At 42.3% G+C, this 24,073-nt stretch overlaps 1 protein-coding gene across 6 annotated transcripts in view; it reads left to right on the top strand.

Annotated features, from left to right (window-relative positions):
* Positions 1-2,125: 2,125 nt before the first annotated feature.
* Positions 2,126-24,073, top strand: part of TBC1D8 (TBC1 domain family member 8) — a 96,030-nt gene continuing 74,082 nt past the window's right edge. For 2 of the 6 annotated variants that reach the window (XM_016157264.2, XM_016157263.2), the window contains exon 1: positions 20,457-24,069. In XM_016157264.2, coding sequence (XP_016012750.1) covers positions 23,871-24,069 — 199 coding nt within the window. In that variant the 5' untranslated portion in view covers positions 20,457-23,870. Of the gene's footprint in view, positions 2,406-20,456; positions 24,070-24,073 lie in introns of those variants that run through there. The other 4 variants (XM_016157259.2, XM_016157261.2, XM_016157256.2 and 1 more) reach the window with 4 other exon arrangements.

The following is a 24,073-nucleotide window of genomic DNA, read 5'->3' as shown; positions in this document are numbered from 1 at the left end:
CTTTTTCCAACCTTCTCCACAAGGAGGCATAGCTCTGCAAGCCACATTCTTTGGGCTCCCTTGCCTTTTGGCCCCTATTTGACTTGGCTACTGAGAGGCACATGCAGGAACCTCAGGGATTGGAAGAGAGAGAGAGAGGTCAGGTCCAGTACCCCAAAGTACCCTTCCCATCTGCTTTAATATTATATATTTTACATTTAATATCTCGCAGATAATAAGAGCTTAATAATGCTTAAAATATGGGTGAGTGTATGTGAATTGTTTCATTTCCAGGAACTTTTGTGCATTTAATAAAAATAGCTGACATTTATTGAGTGCTTATGTGCATTCCAAGTACTGTACTTAAATATATTAAACACTGGATAGTACCTATAAAAAGAGTACTATGATTATCCCAATTTTATAGTTAAGTAGACTGAGGCTCACTGAGATGCCTACCTTGCCCAAGGTCAAGGTTGTACAGCTAACTAGTAGTGGGAACAGGGATTTGATGTAAGGCAGTCTGTCTCCAGAAGTGTGCCCTAAACCACAATGCCAACTATTTACCAGACCTACTCCTTGACTTTATGGCAAACACATATTCATTTTCCAAGCCCTAGTTGAGTCATAGCTTTTCTGTAGCAAGCTATGTTCCTTGAGGAATTGACTCTTCATTCTGTGCTTCCCCACCATGGCTCCTACTACGCTTTGTGCCTATTTACCTACTCGTGGGTTCTTCAGAACAGGACTGTCTCCCATTCATCTCTGTAATTCCGGGGCCTGCCAAGGGGCTGACAGGGGAGGTACCAGCGAATGTTTCTGGAAGGTGTATTTATTGCCACCCCTATTTGGGCTCTGTTTGCTCTGAGGTACTCAAGTCCTCCTGATTATAGCTGACCCTCAGTTTTACTCAGAGAGTAGTTGTCAGTGGCCTGCCAGTTCTGGACCACAGCTGCTGCTGCCCCAGGGGGTAGGTGATCCTCTTTGTTTGAACCCAGGACTCTTCATGTGGCTTCTTACCTGCCAGGTCCGGTCTGGGGTTCTGAGCAGGTCCCTTCTGACCCTCCTAGGTTTCCAGTGAAAAAATTTCACTCAGTTTTCAGGTGCCCTGTAGGAGATTCACTTTACTTCTCCTTTTTAGTTCCGTCCTAATTAACAGTCAACTTTTGTCAGGGATTCCTTTGTCAAAATCCAAGGGACATTATGGTGGAGTTTTTCTTTTCCTCTCTTTTTCTAGGGGCTGGATTGAATTACCTCCTTACAGAGATGGCTTGGAGGCCCCCCACCTCCCCACACCCCCCAGCTCTGTCCGCGCAGCCTGTTTAAGGCCAGCTACCATGCGTCTATCTCTACACCAGCTTTGAAGAAATATTCATTTTTTAAAAGTCTACCTCCACATTTCCTATAGCTTTTCCTTATTATCGCCTACCCCTTATTTACCAGCTTTTCATTTCTCTCAGAACAAACCTGTTTCATTCCTGCGTAGGGGACTAGCAGGAGGGCCCTCATATCTGCATCTTCTACACCCACGAGGGGCGTCCGGTGTTGAATTTGCTGATACTTGCCTCAGGGTTCAACAACGTCGCTGCCCCTTCAGCAGCTTCGTCGGATCCTGTGCCAGAACACCAAAATCGTGTGCTAAGCTTTTAAAAATCGGAAAAGAATTGTTTTTAATATTTAATGCTATTTTGGGGTTATTTGTAAAAATGTTTCTTGTTACTTTAAGTGCTATGTCATTCCAAACACACTTGGGTTTTCTGGCGTGCATTGTCGCCCCCCCACCCCACCCCACCCCAAAGATAAATGCCCTAGGTCGGGCAACCTGCAGCTATGAGAACACGAGGTTTTTTCCCTCGCTCTCCCTCGGCTCAGAATAAGGTGCCAACCGGGTAGCCTCCCAGGAGGGGCGGAGGAGGGACAAGGGCCGCGGAATCCTCCGAGAGTGCAGAGCGGAGGGGAACCTGGGAGCAGGGATGGGACTTCCTCTCTCCACTCCGGAACTGCGCGCTGGAGCGGCTGGGCCTCGGAAACCCGGGAGGCACTGCGGGAGCTGGCGCAGCAGGCCCGGGCGGCCATGGGCGGGTCTGTGGGCGGAACAGGGGCGTGCCCCGGACGGGGCTGTGGGCGGGGCCTGTGAGCCGGCTGCGCTCCATGAGCTGCACCCGTCGTGCTCCCGGGACGTTCCGAGCGCGGGACGTTCTGACCCCGCCATCGCCTCTTCCCGAGCGAGCTCAGCCCGGCGCGGCCGGTGGCGGCGGCGATGTGAGCCGGAGCCCGCGTGCGTGGCAGGACCGCTGAGATGTGGCTCAAGCCCGAGGAGGTGCTGCTGAAGAACGCCCTGAAGCTGTGGGTGACTCAAAAGAGCAGCTGCTACTTCATCCTGCAGCGGCGCCGCGGGCACGGCGAGGGGGGCGGTCGCCTCACGGGTAAGTGGCGCGCTGGGGCGGGCAGGCAGACGGGCGCCGCGACCGGGCCGCGGTCCTCGCTCCCCGCTGGGCCCGCGGGGCCGCATCGCAGTTCACGGGAGACGCCGGACCGGGATGGCCCTCACTCGGGCTCGTTTTCCTTTCTTCAGCATTTTTCTGGCAAGCCACCGTCGAGGTGGTGGCGAAGGGACTTGCGGGACCGTGCATTTTTCCGGGCCAGGCAGGTGCCTTCGCCGCCTGGCCCAGTGACCGCCTGGGGGCCAGACTTGACTCGGGAATCGAAGGAGAAAACGCCGGCTGGAACATGACGGGAGAGAGCTAGGACCGCCCCAGGAGGAGCGCAGCCCGCGGTGTGGAGCCAAGTGGCATCGGGGTTCGCCCCGGGCCGCCCCAACTGGGCCGCCTAGACGCGCCGGAGCCTCTAGGTGGTGTCGCGGCTGGGCACACACCCGCAGCCCACTGCAGGGCGCGCTTGGGAGGCCCTGGCAATCCGGAACAGTGGGCAGGGCGGGCCGGGGACGGTCTGCAAGCCCAGAGGAGAAGCCAAGGTGGTACGAACCCTACTCTCACGACCTTAATAGCAAAATTGAGCACGTCAGTTTTCTCCCTCACTTCAGTTTCTTCCAAGGAATGCTACAAGGAAACAAACTCAGGCTTGGAAAATTTGTGAAAAACAGAGCACTTTTTCTAAAACTTATCCACACCTCATTGAAAGTCAAGCATTTAAAAAAGTCGAGGCCAGCTTGCGTTAGCTGGGACACCTCTTTAAATGGGCCAATGGACTAACAATTGATTAGCCTTTTTCAGTTGTATCTAGGGCACCTATTGAATTTTCAAATTTTGGAGTCTGAATCTTAGATCTTCTTTCCATCACATCCCTGCTTATACCTAGGGGGGGACCAAGTGCTGGTGAGAGAGGTCAAGGGACAGAGTGTGGGTTCTGGGCTCCATGTTTGCCCAGTCCCCCTCCTCTGAGGACAGTATGACATAATTTTTGGTGCACTAAGCACCTGGCCTATAATTGGTGTCATTTCATAGAGGGCGAGGTGAGGACAAGACTTGAAGATTTGTGAAGTGGAGAAGCAGAGGAATGTTTGTCCAACTGAGTATTTCCCTTTACATAGTTCACGGGCAGCCCACTGTGTGGGATGCTCTTGTGCTGCTCTGGGAAAGTCTTCAGATTTCTCACCATCCAGCAAAGGAAACAGGTCCAGACAGGGAGGGTAAAGATTCGAGTCAGTTTCCACCAGGAGAGCCTGACTGGTGTCCAGAGTTTGTTTGTGATGAACTCAAAATAGAGGTTCCCCTGACCCTAACCCCGCTGTATTCCAAAATCAGGCAGGCCTCGTTTTGTCATTGTGGCTTTAGCCTTGGTGACAGTTTGCTTTATTAGAGTCTGATTGTTCACTGTGGAAGGATGGCATCTTCTCAGCAGCTGGACACTTTACCTTTGGGCATTTAGCCAGGAAGCAAATAACATGGCTGTGCCTGTTGAGCAACCCTGAGTTACCACATTCATCAATGGGCTGCTCTTAATGGGGCCACTTTCGAATGTTGTAAAATCAAAACTGATGTGACACAGAGGGCAGCTCAATGTGGGTGGCAGTTTTCTGAAAATGTGGAGTTCTAATTTGGCAGATCTTCAACAATTTATTTTCAAGGTTTAAAACTTAGACCGAGTTTATCTGTGAACATAATGAACACTAACTTTATGTGCATTCTAACTGGTTCTAGGCTTTTCTTTGAGGAGAAGCAAGTAGAGATGGTTAAGAAGAGTTGGAAATAAAATGTAAGGAGACAATAATGACGTACCACCTTTCTTTTATTGTGTTGCTGACTTGCTAATTAGGTGGTAGGAACTTAAACATATGATGTCTCCATGGGCATTTAAGGTACCCTGAAATGTTTATAAGTTGGCCACCCTTAGAAATATAAGGTTTTGTTTCACTGGGGATTATAATTCATCTCTTACACACACACACACACACACACACACACACACACACACATTCCCCATACACATCTTCGGTGTATTTTTCTCCATAACTCACTTTAATATGTAATATACTTATTTATTTTGTTCATCATTTCTCCCTACTTAATTGTCTTTTCTATGAGGGCAGATATTTTTTTAAATCTATGGTGGTACCTTGCATATAGTATATACTTAGTAAGTAAACATTTGTAGGATGAATAGATGGATGAATATGTGCATGAATGATGAATCTCAGATTTTTCTTGAAAGCTTGGTGGGAGCGGAGGCCCAGCTTTTCTGACTGAGGCTGAGCTGATTGTGTGGACCTGGAACATCCCCTCTCTCTCCTCAGCTTCCTGTTTAGCTGGTAGTGTGACTGCTGTGGAAAGCTGGAGGGCTTGGGTGGGAAACAGACCTCTCCCTCCTGTGTTTTTGTAGTTCCCTCTTTTGAGAGAGAAGGATCATGGCACCAACTTCTCAGGTGGCCTCTATGACCACCTTTTGGGACCTGTCTGGTGAAGGAAACCCTGGACTTGGGAGCCGTATTGGGAAGCAGCTGCCTTTTCTCCAGTTAGAATGTTTCCAGAGCTTCCCTGTCATAGGTAATTTTGCTGCCCTAGAAGGGAGGAAGTAAAGTTATGCAATGTTCACTTGGATGCAGCCCATGAGAATATTTCTTATTAAAGTTTGGTCAGATGTGAGAGAACAACGAAGGGGAGAAGTTAGCATTAGGGAGGCAGTGGACAGAACACACAGCACCGCTGCCTCCCCACTCCTTCTCTGAAGCACTCAAAATGGGCAGCATAAACTTCAAAGATCCAATATCACTACCCAGATGTGCCTCTCTGAAGGATGGTGGGTTTTTGGGTTTTTTTCCTGGTGTTTTTTTATATGCATTCTTGTGTAATCTTGCAATTCTTTTCCCAAAGAGACTGGCAATTAAAAAATTGTACTTTGAATAAAATGTTGATGCTTCCTGGATGTTTGCCTTCAGCCTTTGTTCCTGTCATTGTGTTTGTTGTGGTGATGGGCTAGCCAATTTTTTAATAGTTAGAGTCAAGAGAGAAAGTAAAGGATGGCCCAAAATATGAGCTTTGGAGTCAAGATCAGTTCGTTGGTTGCAAATCTGGGCTGTGAGGCGTTGGGCTGGTTTATTCAGCTTCTTCAAGCCTTAGTTATAACTCAACCTTAAGACGGGGCAATAATGAAGCTTACTTTGAGGTTTAGAAATTGTTTTCCACCTGGCTGTACCATTTTATGTTCCCAGCAGCAATGCACAAGGGTTCCAGTTAAAATAAGGGTTAGAATTACACAACATACATTAAAGATTTAGTCGTACTGGCCATTTAGTAGGTTTGAAAAAAAAAAAACTAAAGGTAATGTTTAAAAAACTGAATAACAAGAAGGTTTCTTAGAACAAAAGTGCTGTAAAGAAGTTTGCGTTGCAGTGAAGGGTATAAGAAACATTCATTCCTGTATTAGAAAGTGCAGTATATAATAAGTGTAATCAGAAAATTAAATATTTAAATAGCAATTTGTGCTAAGTCTTGCCCCAAGGAAAGGTATTTTGCAGGATTTGCCTACAGGGCTTCTTTGACCATGTTAAATCCTGGTTAAGAAAGGGAACTTCACTTTGGTGTCACATGCATTAACGTGAGTGGCTGTGCTCAGTGTAAATCATCTACCACCTTTTGAACAGTGTCCCTAAGGCTGGGGAGGGGAAACTGACATTAGAGACTGATGTGGGATCCCTAAGCTTGCTCAGAAGGACTCTGTCCAATGGTTGGAAATGGGTGCAGCTCAGTGTGGGTGTAGCTTTTCTTGGCTGGCGCATCTCACATTGGCTGGATTCCTACTCAGATAGCTGAATTTGTTGGTGGATTTTGTCTCCACCACTGAAGAAAATCTTTAGCTCAACAAGGCAGTCATTACATTGTGTAGACATCCCAGATTTTGGCTCAGGTCTTACATGCTTTGGTCTTGTTTCCCAAAAGCACAGGAAGAAACCACAAATAGAGAAGAAACTTTGATTTCAGGAGCATAAATCAGAAGATTTATGTAAGTAAAATAACATACATTTTGAAGGACTGATAAACCATTAATAAGAGCTTCAAGGTTTCCAACAGTTGCATTTAATGAGAGTATAATAAGGGCAATGTGTTTGTCATTAGATAACTAGACATGGCATGGACTGTCTCTCCAGGAAATAATATGAGGTACAATTGTATGGATGGTGGGTCATGAAGGCTTAGCCATTTCAGCTTAATTGGGACTCTTTAGGAAGAGCTGAAAATGATTGAGAAGCTTGTAGCTTTTAAAAAATTCATTTACTAGCTATGAAGGAGTAGGATTTTATGATCTTGACTCCACATTTTGGCAGTATGGATAAAGGAGTTTATTTAAAATCCAGGGAGTAAATCTGATAATATTTTCAGCCCAGATTTTTTTCCCGTAATTTTTAAAATTTGGATTAACTGTATTAAAAGCACCCCTGTGCATATTGTAACAGTTCCCTAGGTGTTGCTTGAGCTCTTCCTCACCGTGTCTCAGGCTGCTTTTCCCTCCTTTCCCCTCTTCTCTTTGGGCACAGGACCCTCTAGGATGTCAAGCATTTTTCTCTCCCAGGACCTTTACTGGCTGTCTCCTCTGCCTAGGGCACCTCCACCTCCCCCTGATCCTCTCCTGCTGCTCTCTACTTTCTCTTTATAGCATTCACCACTGTTTGTCACCCTTTGTGGCTCTATCTGTTATGAGCAAACCAGAATGTGAGTTCCAGAAGGGAGGTTCGCAGGTCTGCATCCCTTCCCACTGTTCCTCCAGCACTGGAACACATTCTGTTACTGGAACACTCTTGATAAATATTTAGTGACTACATGGATGTCCAAGTAGAATGTATAAGTATGAGCCTTTGAGGCTGAGAAATGCTTCACATTGTCCTGGAAAGAGAAATCATGCAGAAAACAGGAACTAGTATTAAAGAGCAGTGTTAGTGTTGTTTCTCGCATCTGCCCTGAGTGCCTGTAAAGACCAGTGGTTTGTCAGCTGCACCTGGCCAGTTAGAGTCACTCCGAAGGATTCCCCTTGGTTTTCACTGGCGACTAACACAGCTCTATGAATCTGAGTTATTAATATTCTTGAACATTTGGTGGGTCTTTCTACCAGATTTTATTTGCTTCCTTGTTTTTGTTTTTTGACTTAACATAAAAGGAAAGAAAAATCCACAACAAAATAAACAGCCCCTAATAAGATCTCCTTAGGAAAAGGTACTATATTTTGTGACTGGTTTTATTCTGAATAAATAAATAGCTACTAGTAGACATGGGTGTTCAAAAATAATAAATAGGATGGCAGTTTGTCTGAAGTTTTTAAATATGTGCAAAGGAGTATATAATGTAATATAAACAGTAAGTAATAAAATGAACATCATATACCCACCATCTGGTACAAAACTGGAATACTTCCTATGCCTGAGAGACCACTTGTGTGTTTCCCTGGTTACATCCCCTCCATCCCTTGTCACAGTACTATCCTGAATTATGTGTCAATATTCCCTTGCTTTTATTTGTAGTTTTAACATATTTATATGTATCTCTAATGAATACATTGTTTTGTATGTTTTTATAACTTGATACAAGGAGAATCTTTTTTTTTTCCAAAGCTTGTTTTTCCACTACCCCCCCCCAGTTATATTTTACATATATTTGTGTGTGTGTGTGTGTGTGTGTGTGTGTGTTTGTGTATGTGTGTACAGTTGTCCCTCAGTGTATGCAGGGGGATTGGTTCCAGACCCTCCACCCATACCCAAGTCCTTCACATAAAATAGTGTACTATTTCCATATAACCTATGTACATCCTCCCATATACTTCTAATATTAGACATTGAAAAAAATGTGAACTCTACATACATTTAAGAAAGATGAATTAAAACAAGTAAGAGCATTGTTTTCCAAACCCCTGATTCCAGCCTAGGGTCTCGGTGGCCAGAGTGCATCCCGGTGGCTCAGGGCACCATGGGGACAGACCTGTCCTGAACAGGACACCCTTCTGTTGCAGGGCCACCCACATAACTCTCTCACTCAGATGAGGACAATGCAGACATGCCAGGTCCCCTCATGTGCACGTCCTTGGATGTGGGAGGAAGCCGGAGTCCCCAGAGGAAACCCATGCAGACACGGGGATGATGTGCTAGCTCCTCACAGTGGCCTTGGCCAAGAATCCTTTTTATTTTTCTCATCAACATTATGTTGAAACAGTGAACGAAATGACATTATTTGAGGACCTGCCGTATTAATTTATTCATTCTCCCGTTAGTGGATATTCGGGTTCCTACTCGTTATGTTGCTATTATAAATAATGGTGCTATGAGCATTCTTGTATAATGTTCATACTTGTAAAATGTTCTCTAGAGAATATTCCTATGAGTGACCTTGTTGGGTGTATCAGCCAAAATGGGCTAGGTTATGCTGCAATCACAAACACTCCAGACGTCTTAGTGTACTCACGATTTATTTTTTCCTGATGCTGTAAAGCCAGCATGGGTCTGCAGGGATCTCTTCTTGTCATTGGCGCTCCAGGATAGGCTGATGGCAGCTCCATCCCCAGTGCTTCCCTGATCACCAAGGTAAGGGGAGAGCAATTTGGCAAATCTTATGCTGGCTCTTGAAGCTTTCACCAGAAAAATGAGACCTGTTCTTTCTATTCACATTACACTGGCCAAAGCAAGTCAAGTAGCTCTTTCTAACCTCAGACACAGGGATGTGCCATCCTACTGAGTGCCTGGAAGGAGAGGAGAACTGGGACATTTGTGAACAGCCCCAATACAGGGGCATAGGGATGTGAATTTTCACTTTTCTAGATCATTCCCGATTGCTTTCCAAAGGTATTGTGCCAATTTACAGTCTGGCAGCAGTGTGGAAAAATCCTCATAGTGACACCGCTTCACCAATACTTGCTATTGTCAGAGATGTTACTTCTCTGATAGGTATTAAAATAGTATCTCAGAACCACTGAGATGCTATATTCCTTTGTAACTCAGAGGGATGAGAATCTTTTTGTGTTTATTAAGTATTTGTTTAGCCTTTTGAGAAAAGTTTGTCTTTTGCCTATTTTTTTCCATTGGGTTGTCTGCTTTTTTCTTATTTTAGGTGTGTATGTGTGTGTGGATGCAAACATACATGTGTCTATGTTCTGTATTCTTTTTCAATTATATGTATTAAAAAGTCTCTCATTCTATGATTTTGCTTTTTATTTTTGTTAGGAGTCTTTGAAGAACCAATATTCTTAATTTTCATGCAGTCAGATATACCAGTCTTTCCCCTACTAGTTTGAGCCTTTTTTTGTTACTTGTTTAAGAGGAAATCCTTAGAGGGGAGTCTCCAGGATGAAGGTGAAGGGAGATCCTTAGATGACAGCTGAGGGAACCCTCAGTTCAGATTGGACAACTCCAAGGAGAAGAGAAAGTGATCAGATAGTAGGGGAGGATTTGTGGGTAAATTATTGATACATTGCAAAAATTCCAGGACAGCTGTTAATTCCAGGGAGAATAAAAAAGTTGTGTAGATTAGAAAAGTTTACTACAAAGCTCAGCTCTCAATAATGTTTACATGCTTATAATAATGTAAATATTGATTTGTGATCTAATCAAAATTGTTGCCTAAGTGAGGCGTAAGTGGTAGTTCGTGATGTTGGTCAATGAAAGAGAGCTAAACCCTCCACTTATGAAACTTACAACTAATACCTAAACTGAAAAATTAAAGAAGCAGTAGTATAAACTTTTTCTTTTGAGATGTGAAACACAAAAAGACTCAGTCAAGAATTGGAAGTGGTTGTCCTTGGGGCAGCAGGAAGTAGGAGTAGGGAGGAGTGAAGGGACCTTAGGGTTTCTCACAAGCCTTGTAGCATCATATGCTTCTTTCATGCTCATATAACTTTGATAAAAAATACATGGAATCTCAAGTTTGGGGGAGGTTGGCCTTTTTTCAGGTTACCAGCTCTATATGGGTAAAAGGGGTCAGGAGAGGCACTGAAGCATGTTGCATTATTGCCTCGGGGACCATCATAGCTCCTGGGTTGGCCCTGCTTCAGATATTTGTCCTCTTAGTAAACTATTTTTAGCCTTGAAAAAGTCTAGCATGTGTGGGTGTGTCAATTTCACAGAGGCTTAAAAGCTATTTTCAAAAATACATCTAATCTAGTCAGGTACTTTTATTTGAAATTATAAGATACCTACTCTGGATTATTATTGTTTTTGTTGTTGTTGTTTGTTTGTTTGTTTGTTTGTTTTTTGTAGAGAGAAAATCAGTTTAGAGTTATAAATTTATGATTTTTATCTCCCATAGCCTCAGACATGCGGTATTGTGGTTATAACCCATTCCTTCTGGGTTCTCATTTTCTTAACCTACAAAACAGTACTAACAATTATAATAACCAAAAACAGTTTTTGTTTTGTGGAAGCATTTATACTTTGAACTGTATTATTTTCCAGATAAATTGGCAAAATTTATTTAATTTTTGCACTTAAAGAAGAAGAAAAACCAAGAGAATAATTCACTCAACAGTGCCAGGCCCTGTGTTCTCAAGAAGCTTACAGCTAAAGTGGGGTTGTATTAAACCACAAAATACAGTGTTGCAGATGGTGATGAGTACAGAGCATTGTGAGAGGAAATAATGGGGAAACTCATTTAGGTTAGAGTATCAGATGACCTGTGATCTCAACCAAGACCTGCAGGCTGTGTGGGATAGTGCTGATTGGGTGCATGTGAGAGAAAGAGCCTTCTGAGCAGTGGAAACAGCATCTTCAAAAGCCCTGTGGCCTCCAAGAGCCCGTTTGGACAAGTTAAATTTAAATTTGATGAGCTGTCTAGTAAGGCCTTTAGAGAAGGAAACCACATCGGGGGCTGAGGAGGAAATCAGCATAGTATATTTTTCCAGAAGCCAAGAGAAAAATATATCCAGGAAGGAGAGAGGGAAGAGGCATCAACTCTGCAGTGTGGTCTAGAAAAGGCTTGCAAGACATGGATGACCTCAATGAGAGAAGTTTGGATGCAGGTTGGTGTGGTGTAGGAAAGGACTGAAGACTAGGTAGGTGGTGAGGAAGAGATGGCATGGGAGGGCAGCATCATCAAGGTAGGATTTGTTTTGTGTGTATGTGTGTGTGTGTGTGTGTGTACAAAATTGTTATTAGTCAGCAAATAGAGTATCTGTTGAAGGCTGGTTCTGCAGGTACTGTGAACTTGGGATAGAGATGCTGAGCTTTGAGATGGGCAATGGGTAAGTAGGTCAAAGAAGTGGGTAAGGCATCAAAGTAAGAGGTGAGGGAGACCTCAGGACCTCAAAATTCCCAAAGAATTTTGTGTTTGGAAATGAGGTTAAGTACTCAGTACTTTAAAAAAAAATGCCTCAAAGAATCTATAACTGACTACCAAAAGAATGAACTAATTTAGATGAACCCAATGATGTTGGTTTAGCACTGGACCGTGATTGTTTCACCTAAAGAAATTCTTTGAGGTGACCATGGCAGCTTAAACATTGGGTAATGTTACTTGTTTGGCATTTAGCATCACATGGTGCTACATTAAGGTGCCTATGTGTGGGATGCCCCTTGTACAGTCTTGTCTCAGGTAACTGCTGGTGGGACTCTGATATGGCTTCACTGAGTGTTTTGATCAGACTTCATTTCTCACTTTCATAAACATAAATGTTTTTTGTTATAAATAATGTCAGGATTCAAAAAATAGAATTTGTTTTTAGAAGGAAAACAGATTAAATCTCAGTAAATTATAAAGGTTGACCAGTAAGTTAGACTGTCTTCAATTACTGAGTCCATTTAACAGGTTTTAAATAAATCTGTGGCCCAGAGTTTGGGATGTGGGAATGTTTTACTAAGAAAATGTAGTAGCATTGTTAACCTGGGATTGGCCTAGTGGGGAAAGGTTTGAGAGGAAGTTCAGGAGTTTCTCACTGTTGTATTTGCAGGACAGAAATACCTTTTAAAGGCAGAAAGAGCAGAGCTCAACCTCAGAGAGAGATCTGGATATTTCACTTGCCGTGGGAGTATAGAGAGATAAAGTAGATTCTGAGATTCTGTTATGTTCCCGTTATAATTGAATATAATTTGTCAAATGGAAGCAAGACATTAAGATTGCTTTCAGAATATGATAGCTCATGATCTTCCATCTATTGAGGAATCAATCACAGCAAAGATTTGGCTGCAGGGACTAGATTTCAGTAAACTCAGTGTCCCAAAATTGTGTGTGTGTGTGTGTGTGTGTGCGTGTGCGTGCATGCATGTGCACATGCCTGTGTTTTTTTGTTGCTTCTCTTAGGTAAAGGGAAGTTTGGATACTCATTCAAGTCTCAAAGTGGACTAATCTCAATGTTATGGAGCTGCCTCTTAATGTGATATTATGTACCAAAATCCACATGAAGGACAAAAATTACCCTTGCAATCAGCAGGGTGACCTGGTCTTGGTGATCTGCTCATGTTCCCAGTCCTGGGGCATGGGGGCCCCCGTGAGCTCACACCAGGGCATGTGGTCCACTTGCAGTGGGTGGTCCATGTGAATTATTTCCCCTGTGTTCTGGCCAGTGCATATTGTTAAATCGATCAATTAAACACAAGATATGCATCCACTAAACCACCAACCACCACTTGCTAGATGAGATAAAGTACCTGAGTCAGCCTGATGAAGGTAATAGTGATAATACTACACTCTGTGTAGGAATTCGGAAATTGCTTGTAGGTGAGGTTGGTGGTGGCATGTACAATTCAGATGGCTTGCAGTGACAAGGTCTGCACTAAGTAGGTGTTGTTTGCCTTTCAGCTTTTTGCTTTTCTTTATTTACCCAAATAAAACAGTTAGATTTGAGGAGAAAAGGGGTTGGAGAACCTCTTTTGGAACTGGAAGGTTTTCCTTGGAGGATGTGTATCCCACTGTAAAAGCTGCTTTCCTTGTTTGATTTTAGCCTCCTGTATGACCTGGAAAGCCAGATTTGAGCATTCTCTATTAAGAGCCGAAAGTTAACCTAGAATCATATACTAGTAAATGTATTTACTTTCTTTGAATTAACATTTATAGAAACCCAAACTATAGGCAAAACCAGAGATCTCATTGTGTTGATGGTGCCTGAAATGTTACTAAGATTCAAGACCAGAGTCCCTGTAGGTGAGTATGCATTTGTACTGAAAAGGTCATTAGAAAGTCTGTGTGTGTACTTGGGAGGGAGGCAAGGGGAGAGAGAGCAAAAAGGGGAGGGAGAATCTCTGAGAGAAACTTGAATGGCTGATGTACTCACATGGAGAGAGATTACAGTCCCAGAAGCTTTGGGAACACGTGCTCTGATATGCTACGTGCGTCTATATGCATTCTTGAAATGTCTTATTTAGAATCAAAATTGTATGAATTAGACAGTTTTCCCATTATGTCAGAGAGGTGGACATTTTAAGTATGGAGCAAATTATTAAAAAGTTAAAGAATATAAACTTGAACAACAGCATTTCAGACGTAAGAATATTTTAATTACAAACTGAAAATAACTTGGTTGATCAAAACTGTCAAAAACAAAAAAAGAGATCGGGACTTTTGTCTTACAAATGTCAGTCATAAAAGACGAAGTCTATAAATTAAAGGAAACTAAAGAAATTTGATCACTAAATGTAATACCCAGCCCTAGAATGGGCACTGGAGGGGAAAAGGCTGTTCATTATTGAGTCAAATGATGAAACTGGAATACAAATGGTAGATGAAGTACCACATGTGTGAAATTTAGTGAAGTTGATAGCTGTTGTTGTGTAAGAGAATATCCCTATTCATGGCACTAGACCATCTTTCAAATGATTCAGGAAAAAATGTTTGTGTAATTATATCATATATACTATCAATATATTATATCAAGTGAAAGAGAGGGAGAAAGAGAGCAAGTGATAGGAAAGTTCTTGGTCTTATTTTAATTCTTGAAGCTTTTTTAAGCTTGAAGTTATTTCCAAGTGAAAAAGTTAAATAAATAACTAAGTTTAAGTGTTAACCTGGGAGCCCTTGTCCACTTCATAGAGTATTTTTAGCCTGAAATAACAAAATGTAAAATATACTTATAACTTTTTTTAAAAACTCTTTAGGAAATTTCTGCAGGAAAAATAACTTTATTGTAAGTCTGCACTAACCACTTGTTGTGGAGGTGGTTAGGAAGGAGAGTCAGAGTCTGGAAATGCATTTACTAACATGGATACGGGAGAGGAGGATTGGCAATGCTAGCATCCCCCACCTCTGTCTCCATGGCCTTTTATTAAGTTCTACAATAATGCTGACTTTGTAGTTATGTAATTGTTACTCTAAGGTCAGCAGATATTAGCTGGATACAAACTACAGCTAGCTCCCAGATCCGGTCTCAAAGCCACCCCTGTGTTCTCAGCTATCTCCTCTTAAGTATCTTTTCTAGTTCTTGTCACTGTGATATCCTTGTCCCTAGAGCAAGATGTCCCAGAATAGGTCAGGTGTGTGCGCCCTCCCTGCAATGTGTCCTTGTGCAAGTCCACATCTATTAGGTCAGGCATGTGCGCCTTCCCTGCAATGTATCCTTGTCTGTAAGTCCATGTGTGCTTCTGATGACGATGTTGCTTTAAGCACTAGGCATCCCGCCAAAACTGCAGGTGTTTCTCACAACAACCACCCCTCTGCTTTCTCATTGAAATAACCATTTTTAACCTGGTTTTTAAACAGTTGAGGTTTCTTGGGGTCCCTGTTGCTATCTGCATCGGGACAAGTGGTGTATAGGTTTTCCCCACGTCTCTAAGCTATCAGCAGCTTCTACATGGGGCTTTTTAATATTATGTGTACATGTTATATGTTAGGTTAGGCCTTGATCATAGGCAACAAACAGTTGAGTTTTAAGAGAATAAAGATCTTGGAAAAGAAATTCATTCAACAAGTATTTACCGTGTGCCTCCGTGCCACTTGCTCTTGTCCAGTCAATGAACAAAGCGAAGTCCTGCCCTCATGGAGCTTACCCTACTCTTGTAATTAATCTAGAGCAACTCTACTCTAGTAATAATTTACTCAAGTAATTAATCTAGAGCAACTCAGCTCTAGCAATAATTTACTCAAGTAATTAATCTAGAGCAACTCTACTGCAGCAATTACTTTAGTAATTAATCTAGGATTGGAATTCTCAAGTGTGTCCTATAGATTCCCTAAACACTTCAGCCTTGGCATCATTTCGAACTTATTTCATTAAAACATTTTATTGTTTTTAATCATATCACAAGAAGTCAGATTTTATAGTCCTTGACCTTACAAACTGCAATACTTAGTTAAGGAAGTTAGGGCCTTTGATTCACATCTCTTAGGTTCTTGCCTGCTTTAGGTACATTATCTGCAAACTCTGTGGCAGGGCCAAGAAGTTTTTCTAACTTCTCACCAGGGGTCAAGGCACATGGAGTACCTGTGAGTGCAGCTGGCTTGGGCTCTTCGAGGCTCAGCCTTGGGCCTCGGGGTGTGGACACCATCTGGGTGACAGCATTACTACATTTGGTGAAGTGCTGGCACAGCCTCCCCTGCCTTTCCCTTTTGTGGGACAGCTCAGCCTCCTTCCATAGGTGCCTGGAATGAAGTCGGCTCATTTTCTTATTTAAAAATAACTCAGCAGCTGTGGGTTCAAGTCTTCTGATCATGAGGCTGGCCCCGTCTCACTGCCGGCACTCCTGGTTGTCTCGTCTCTTAGGGTCGTGGCAGGGTGAACATTGGAGCTGGGATTATGGAGACTACCAGACCGTACTCCTTCATTTACAGCTGAGGAGCCTGACTGATCAGGGGCAGAGGTACTCTCTGTTTTCACTTACCTGGGTCTAGCCCTTTCTGGAAAATTGAAGCAACTCTAGAATCAGGAGTTCCTATGGCTGCCTTTACCCAGTCCAGATCTGCTCCCCCTCCTTTAGTGTGCTGTGCTGGCATCCCCTAAGACCCTTGTTTTCTAAAAATGGTTCAAGTAACAGATTTTTAAAAAATTGTAGTCAAATATACATAATGTAAAACCTACCATTTTCTGCATTTTTAAGTATACAGTTAAGGAGAATTAAGCACATTTGCAGTGTCGTGCAGCCATCACCACCATGCAGCTCCAGAATTTTTTCATCATCCCAAACTGTGCCCATTAAGCAGTAACTCCTTATCCTCCTGACCCCTGGCAGCCACATCCTACTTTCTGTCTCTGTGAATTCAACTAGGTCTCTTATATAGTGGAATCATACAGTATTTGTCTTTTCGTGACTGGCTTATTTCATTTAGCAGTGGCCTCAAGGTTAATCCACATCGTCAAGTGTATCAGAATTTCCTTCCTTTTTAAGGCTGAATAGCATCCCATTGCATGTATAGACCACACTTCGCTTACTCACTCATCTATCAAGGGACACTGAGTTGCTTCTAGCTTTTTGCAGCTGTGAACATGAGTGCGCAGATATTTGTTCAAATCTCTGCTCTCAGTTCCTTGGGATATATACTCAAAAGTGGAATTGCAGGATCATATGGCAATTCTGTAGTTAATTTTTTGAGGAGACTTGATTTTTGCCTCTGATTCTCATTCCTCCTGGCCTCTGTGGACTTGACTGTATGGCCAGGACTGAGCTCAGTTTGCTGGACCATAGCTCCCAGCCTTTGATCCCTGGCTTCCTGAGTACCCTCAGCCTGGCTCTTGAAACCCTTGCTTTTCTTCCCATTTAGGTTGAGTGGAGAATGAAGAAAACTGAAACTTGTTTAGAGGGACATTGCAGCTCATTAAAAAAAAAGAATAGAACAAGAATTAGAATTAACTTGGGAGCATTTTCAAGTTTACTGTTGTTTATTTTGGAGTGTGTGTGTGTGTGTGTGTGTGTGTGTGTGTGTGTGTGTTCCAGAACTATGACATGGAGTGGAATGCTTAAAATTAATTTGGCTTTGGTGGATTTTCTAACATCTCGATTACATGTGTATCTAATTTAAGTGTTGTTGGGGAAAAGAATAAAACTATTAGAAGGTAGAAAAGGGAAAAAAAATCTTTTTCTTATGATTTATATGACCTTGGCCTTAGTTTCCTCTTCTACAAATGTAACTAATACTACCTAATTAATACAGATGGTTATGATTGTAGTAAATGGGAAAAAATGGATCTGAAGCACCTGGGACAGTGTTTGACAGCCTCTGTGCTTAGTTAATATTGTCTGTTCTTCCTTGTTTTTCGTCATGGAATAATTGGAGGGTGTTTGGAGGGTATGTGGTGGTCCTCAGCTTTTGAAGGGTGAAACAGCAGCAATGGGAAGAGTTTGGAGCAGGACTCAGGAGCTCAGTCCTTTATGCAGGTAATTCCCAGTGCTGTGTGACCCCTGAGTCATCTCCCAACTTTCTGGAGGCTCAGATTTCTCACCTGTCGAATAGAGAAGCTGGACCCTCTCATCTCCATGGTTCCTTGTGGCTATAGATGGTCAGCGATTCTGAAGGATCCAGTTTATACCTAGTCTTCATCATCATCATCATCATCATCATCATCATCATCATCATTATTGAGGTATAATTGATATATAACTATTAGTTTGAAGTGTACAACATAATGATTTGATACTGATATATATTGCAAAATGATCACCACAGTAAGTCCCATTAACATCCATCACAGTACATAATTACAAGTTTTTTCTTGTGATGAGAACTTTTTAAGATTTACTTAAAAACCTTTAAGCATATCATAGAGTATTAACTATAGTCACCATGCTATATATTATATTCCCAGAACTTATTATTTTGTAACTGGAAGTTTGTACCTTTGACGCTTTTCACTCATTTTGCCTATCCCCCACCCATGCCTAGTCTTCTTGTGACTCCAGAGTCCTCCTTCCTTCCTTCCTTCCTTCCTTCCTTCCTTCCTTCCTTCCTTCCTTCCTTCCTTCCTTCCTTCCTTCCTGCCTTCCTTCCTTTTCAGAATTCTTTCTTTTCTACAAGCTCAAGTCTACTTTCTATAGGCGGTGGACACATCCCAGTGGTGTGTGACATGAGCTGAGACTTTCTGGCCTTTCAGGATCTGCTTTTGTGGGGCCAGTTCAGGCCCAAGATTTCCTGTTACCAGCTTGGCAGCCAAGTCTCTGGCTCCAGCCCAGAATTCCAAATACCTATGAGGCATAAACCTTCAAGCCTCTGTGTCCCTGGGCTGGCCGCGTCTACTAGCAAGTGAATGGGGTGAGTCCTTCCGACCTGAGAAAGGAAAGAGAAGGTGAGGAGAAGAAGGTGGAAGGGGCTATGAACATAATTTTCTCTTGCTCAGAAATAGAATGAAGTTGTCTTCAAAGAAATGGGTAGGAACTTTCCAGCTCTGCCCATCTCAAGACTTGGCCATTGTCTACGATTGACCTTGCCTGCCTTTACTACTTATTGGTCTTCACTTTCTCCAAGAAAGAACAGCCAGCTTGTAATGTCTTTTTCTTCCAATCTTCCCATTAAAACACAAAACCTAAAACATTTATTGCTTATTAGTACTACAATAATAATACAGTATTTTTGCATATTGTATTATACTTTTTATAGTGCTTTCATCCACTTGGCCTCATTTAATCCATACATAAATATTTGTCTAGGCCACTTGGCAGCCTGATTTTGCAAACAGGTCGGTACAGTCATCTGACTTGCCCAAGCCACTAGCAGAGCCCTCGTACTTTGTCATTTCCTTCAATAAAGCTGATCAGTCAGCAACAATCAACAGGTATTTATGGAAAACCCATACATGTGCAGCAGAGATGCTCATGGTAGAGAATTCTTACCCTCAAGGCATTATAACCCAATAGGGTTCTAAGGGAAAGAGGATGGAATTCAAGTTCATTACCCGTAATTAATTAATTAATGTAATTAATGACAGTGATTAAAATGTCTGATGGGTGAAGGAAGGGGGCTATGAACTCGGGTGAGGTTAGGGGATGTCTCTGAACTTAAAGCGTGCATATTGGTTATGCTGTCTGATGCTGGACTTAGTGAAAGGTGACAGTTTGTAAACCTCTGGGCTCTGTGTCATAGTGCTGCACCATAAAAACTGCTGTACCTCAAGCTGTTTCATACTACTATAGGTGTGAAAAGATAGGAAACACTGCCTAATATGATTTGTTTCTAGTCTTGAGGGCTTGTGGTTTGGGGTGCTTTTTGCAGAGGATCACTGGAAGTAAAGGCAGGACTTTCTTTTGATTAAAAATAAGAATTTTTAAAATAAACGAGATTTCAGTAGATTAGAATCTACCATGTTTTGTGGAAATAAAACTTCTGGAAGGAAGCTTTTCTTTGAATGTCTATGTATATTTCCTCAAGTTCCTGACTTCACAGGTGTTTAATAAATCTGTAAAAATGTGGTGTTCAAGTCTGGATGCATGAGATGTGGAAAATGGGATGTTCTCTGAGATTTTTCTTTAATGGCTCCTCTTGTCCACTCTTAGAAAGGAGTGGCTGTGAGTCGCAAGTCCAGGAATGTGGGGCTGTGTTTGCAGAATCTGAACCTTGAACTGGGTGCCCCATGTGCTCTGGAAGTGCTGTGTTGTCAACAGAGCTTGCTGGCTGGGACAGGCTTTGGGCAGATAGGAGTGGCCGGAAGGCTTCTCGATTGTTTGAATGATGAATGCATCTGTCATGGAGACTGTTTGTTTTTTAAACAGGCATAAAAATATCATTTGCTCAGAGGAAATTAATTTGTACACAAATGTCACAAATCTTTTCCTTAGTAATCTGTATTGTTTTTTTCTTAATTAAAAAAATTTTTTTTCAATTGACATTCAATCTTATTTTAGTTTTGGGTGGACAGCATAGTGATTAGACATGTAATTTATGAAGTGATAAGTCTAGGACCTACCTGACACCATACATAGTTATTACAATATTGTTGACTGTATTCCCTAGGCTGTGTTTTACATTCCTGTGACTGTTTTTATATGTGGCAATTTGTACTTCTTTACCCCTTCCCCTTTTTTACTCATCCCCCCAGCACCCCTCCCATCTGGCGACCATCAATTCGTTCTCAGTATCTATGAGTTTGTTTCTGTTTTGTTTATTTTGTTTTTAGATTCTACATGTAAGTGAAATCATGTGATTTTTGTTTTTCTCTGTTGACTTTCACTTAGCACAATACCCTCTAGATGCATCCATGTTGTCACAAATGGCAAGATTTCATTCTAGTGTATTGTTCATCTGTAAGATAGTTCACGTATTGAAATGCTTATCTACAAGGCATGTGAGATGGTGAAGCTCCGAGTCTCTGTTGGGGAATACTTGTCTTGTCCTACTGCATGGGAAAGCCCTGCCACATCTTGTCCACTTGGTCCTCCAAGATACTCTGGTTGTAGGAATTTTTCCACGGCTAAGTAAGAAACTGCCAGCCCTCCTGGGAGCTGGCAGACCTGGGCTGAGTACCACAACAGGGACCATGTTCTTGAGAAGGTTGGAAAGAAAGGTTGAATTGAATCTGGTCCTCGAATTCAGCCTGGCCTCTGGCAAGGTCGCAGTTATGGTGTTCTCTTCTCTTGAGGAATAACTAGCTCACCTTTTGTCAACTGAGAGTTTACTTAAAATTCTTGCCAAGTCTGTTCACTCACTTCAGAAAACTGAATATACAGTTGACCTTTGAACAATGTGGGGGTTTGGAGTGCCAACCCCCAACATAGTTGAAAATCCACACATGACTTTTGACTCCTCCAAAACTTTACAATAGCCTAGTGTTGACCAGAAGGCTTACTGATAAATAGTTTATTGACACATATTTTGTATATTTCAATATTTTATACTGTATTTTTACAATAAAGTAAGCTAGAGAAAAGGACATGTTGTTAAGAAAATAATAAGGTTTGTCTGTGAGATTTTTCAAATTGTCTAAAATCTCCAAAAGTTTCCAATATATTTATTGAAAAAAAAATTTATGTGATTGTACCTATGCAGTTCAAACCTGTGTCAACTGCATATTGAAGTAACATGAAGCTTTTCCTTAAATTTGAAGAGTTGGTTTTCAGTGTATTTTTGGACCTGGGGAATGGAAAGGTGGTCATTTTTAATCTTGTTTGGCCTACAAACAACCCTATGGACCCTTTTGCAATGATTTTTAGGAAATTTTTAGGAAAGTATTTTTCATAGAGCCTTGAAATATCAAATGAACTTTTCGTGGACACATAGCACATAAATTCTGTATTTATGTAATGATGAAAATACTTCCGTAAATGTGTGTAGAAGAAAAAAAGAGGTTTAAATTAATTGTTGTTGGAGATTACAATAAATCCTCTACCTCCTCTCCTGTTTCTGGCAGCCTCCAACCATGTTCATAAGGTGCTGGATGGGATGGCTGTAGGAGGAAGGTGTCCTCTGGCCTGTGGGAGGCTCGGGGCTCTGGTACTCACTCCATGAACACCTTGATGAATGTAAACAACCAAGTGTCCATCAAAAGAGTGAATTTTGCTCTTTTATAAGGTAGACCTGCAATGGTGACAATGTAATACCACACAGGAACGGTAAAATCTCCCTCAGGAGTAAGTGGTTAGAATTAGAGCATGAACGAAGCTCGAAAACACAGAGCTTTCACAGGTCATAGGGGGCCTGAGCACTAGTTTTGGAGTGTTCTCAAAAGTGTACTTCTAGAACAGAGGCTCCCCAATATCTCCCTCTGAGGCCATACATACACTGAGCCCTGCTAGTTTGACTATGCACATTAGCCTTAGTTACAGCGCCACCACTCCAACGTGTCACACTGTCTCATGGCTTTTATACCATTTGCTCCCTCTGGCACCTACTGTCCATCTCTGACTCTCCTGTTGTTTTATGTATTCACAAGGTATGACCCTGTGTGTTCTGGTGAACACAGGTGCTGCCTTGACATTTTCCTGTGCCTCTCACCTTTTATTTGCAGCTGTGTACTGACCTGCTCAGCCTGATGTTTCATCCAACAAACAGCACCATACAAGTATATATTTCTGGCTGTGGCAAAATGCATTTTACCCACTGACAAACAGTTGTTCTCTAGGTAAGGGCTGAGGCATGCTGCAAAAGCCGTGCACTGGTGTAAAGCACAGGTGGCCTGCTCTTCAAAATTCGGGGGGTACTGTTTTGTTTAAAGAGATTATTTTAAAGCCTTGACTGGTTTGGAAGTTCATCCTGGTTCTATGCACAACATTATGTCATGTGCTAACATGAGAGCTGGCTATCCTGGAAGGTAAATTTGACAACACACTCAATATAGTATTCTTTAAAAAAAACTGTTCCCAGTCATAATTTTGTTCTTTAAATTAGAAAACAAAATATTACAAACATTTTTTGTAATGATGCTTTCTCCCATGATCTAGTAAATACTAATATAGAAAACTAGAAAAATATTAAAAAAGGAAGCATTCTATTGCCCCACAGTTCATCTTCTTGTAACAATTTTCTTGCTTTCTCCATGTATCTTGTTTATATAATTGAGCTCATACTGTAAATGCAGTTTTGTGTCATTTTTCACTTAAGAATAATAGCCTTGGAAAATTTGTCACAAATATATTTTGTGTTCATACCATGATTTGCTCAGCCTCTCGCCTGAGTTCTGCATTGACACCGACTTCATGTGCATGCCCCCGAAGTGCTGTCCCACCCAGGCTGCCTGGGGGATGCAATCATAGCGGCCTCACCTCATCACTGGCATTTTGAAGCATGTGCTCATTCTTTATCCTCAGCTCGGTCCGTCTTTGAGCGAGTCAGACCCTCATATTGTGGATGAGGAACCTGAAACTAGAGAGGTGATCTGTGTCACTCCCTGTGTCTCAACTTTTCTTGACACTTAATAATAGATTTTGCCAACTATTAAAACAGTGATGCTCACAGTCATATAGGTAGGAAGTAAAGAATAATCTATTTTCCACTGCATCACCAGCAGTCTAATGGAACAGGGTTACAAGGTCTGTTTAGAGACTTTCTAAAGGCCAGTGCTTAAAATACGTGCATAGGGATGAGTTTGGACCTGTGTTTCTGCTGGATGGACCTAAGCACACTACCTGTCTGCTCAGATGTTTTTTTTTCTATCTTTTATGACGTTATCTACTTGTAGCTTTGTATAGTGCACATATGCATCTCTTTTCATTATCCCCTTGGTGGTGACACTCCTGAGTGACGTTGAGAGCTTACCCTGCTGCAGGTGACTTGATTTCATGTGTTGTACTGTAAGTAACACTACCCCTTGTCAGCACAGTGTTCTTAGTTATTCGCCCCATATTTTCTCTCTTCTTGCAGGATATGGAATCCTTGCCTGAAGAGCCAGCCTGAGATTGGTAGGGATGCCTGGCTGAGTAGGAGGGTTGGATGATTGCTTGGGTCATGGCTCAGTTGAAGAATTCAGCCTGGGTCATCCTGGCCCAGGAGCACAATGTACCCATTGGTGGTAGGGGCCAAGTGTGGGCTCCTTTAAGGCCCTTTTCCCACTAAGGACTTAAGGGTGCAGGTGATAGCTCCCCAGGGCTAAGGCATTCTGTGGTGGCATGGGGTGAATAGATGTTTCTGATGAAACCTTCTTTCCCGCTCTGGCGATGTGACTGTCCAGTGCAGACTCTGTGGAGCTCACCCACTCCTGTCAGGATTCTTCGTTCAGCGGGTGGCCTGCTGTGTGAGGGCCCTGTGTCACCACTCTGGTCTTCCTGCTGGGAACATGAATTGGTCCTTTTAGAAGCACGGTCTGCCAGTCTCATAAAAGGTAA

This window comes from Rousettus aegyptiacus, unplaced genomic scaffold (assembly GCF_014176215.1).
Source record: "Rousettus aegyptiacus isolate mRouAeg1 unplaced genomic scaffold, mRouAeg1.p scaffold_m13_p_7, whole genome shotgun sequence".
NCBI lineage: Eukaryota > Metazoa > Chordata > Mammalia > Chiroptera > Pteropodidae > Rousettus > Rousettus aegyptiacus.
The sequence above is the reverse complement of the archived record's forward strand: the minus strand, read 5'-3'. Positions and strand labels throughout refer to the sequence as shown.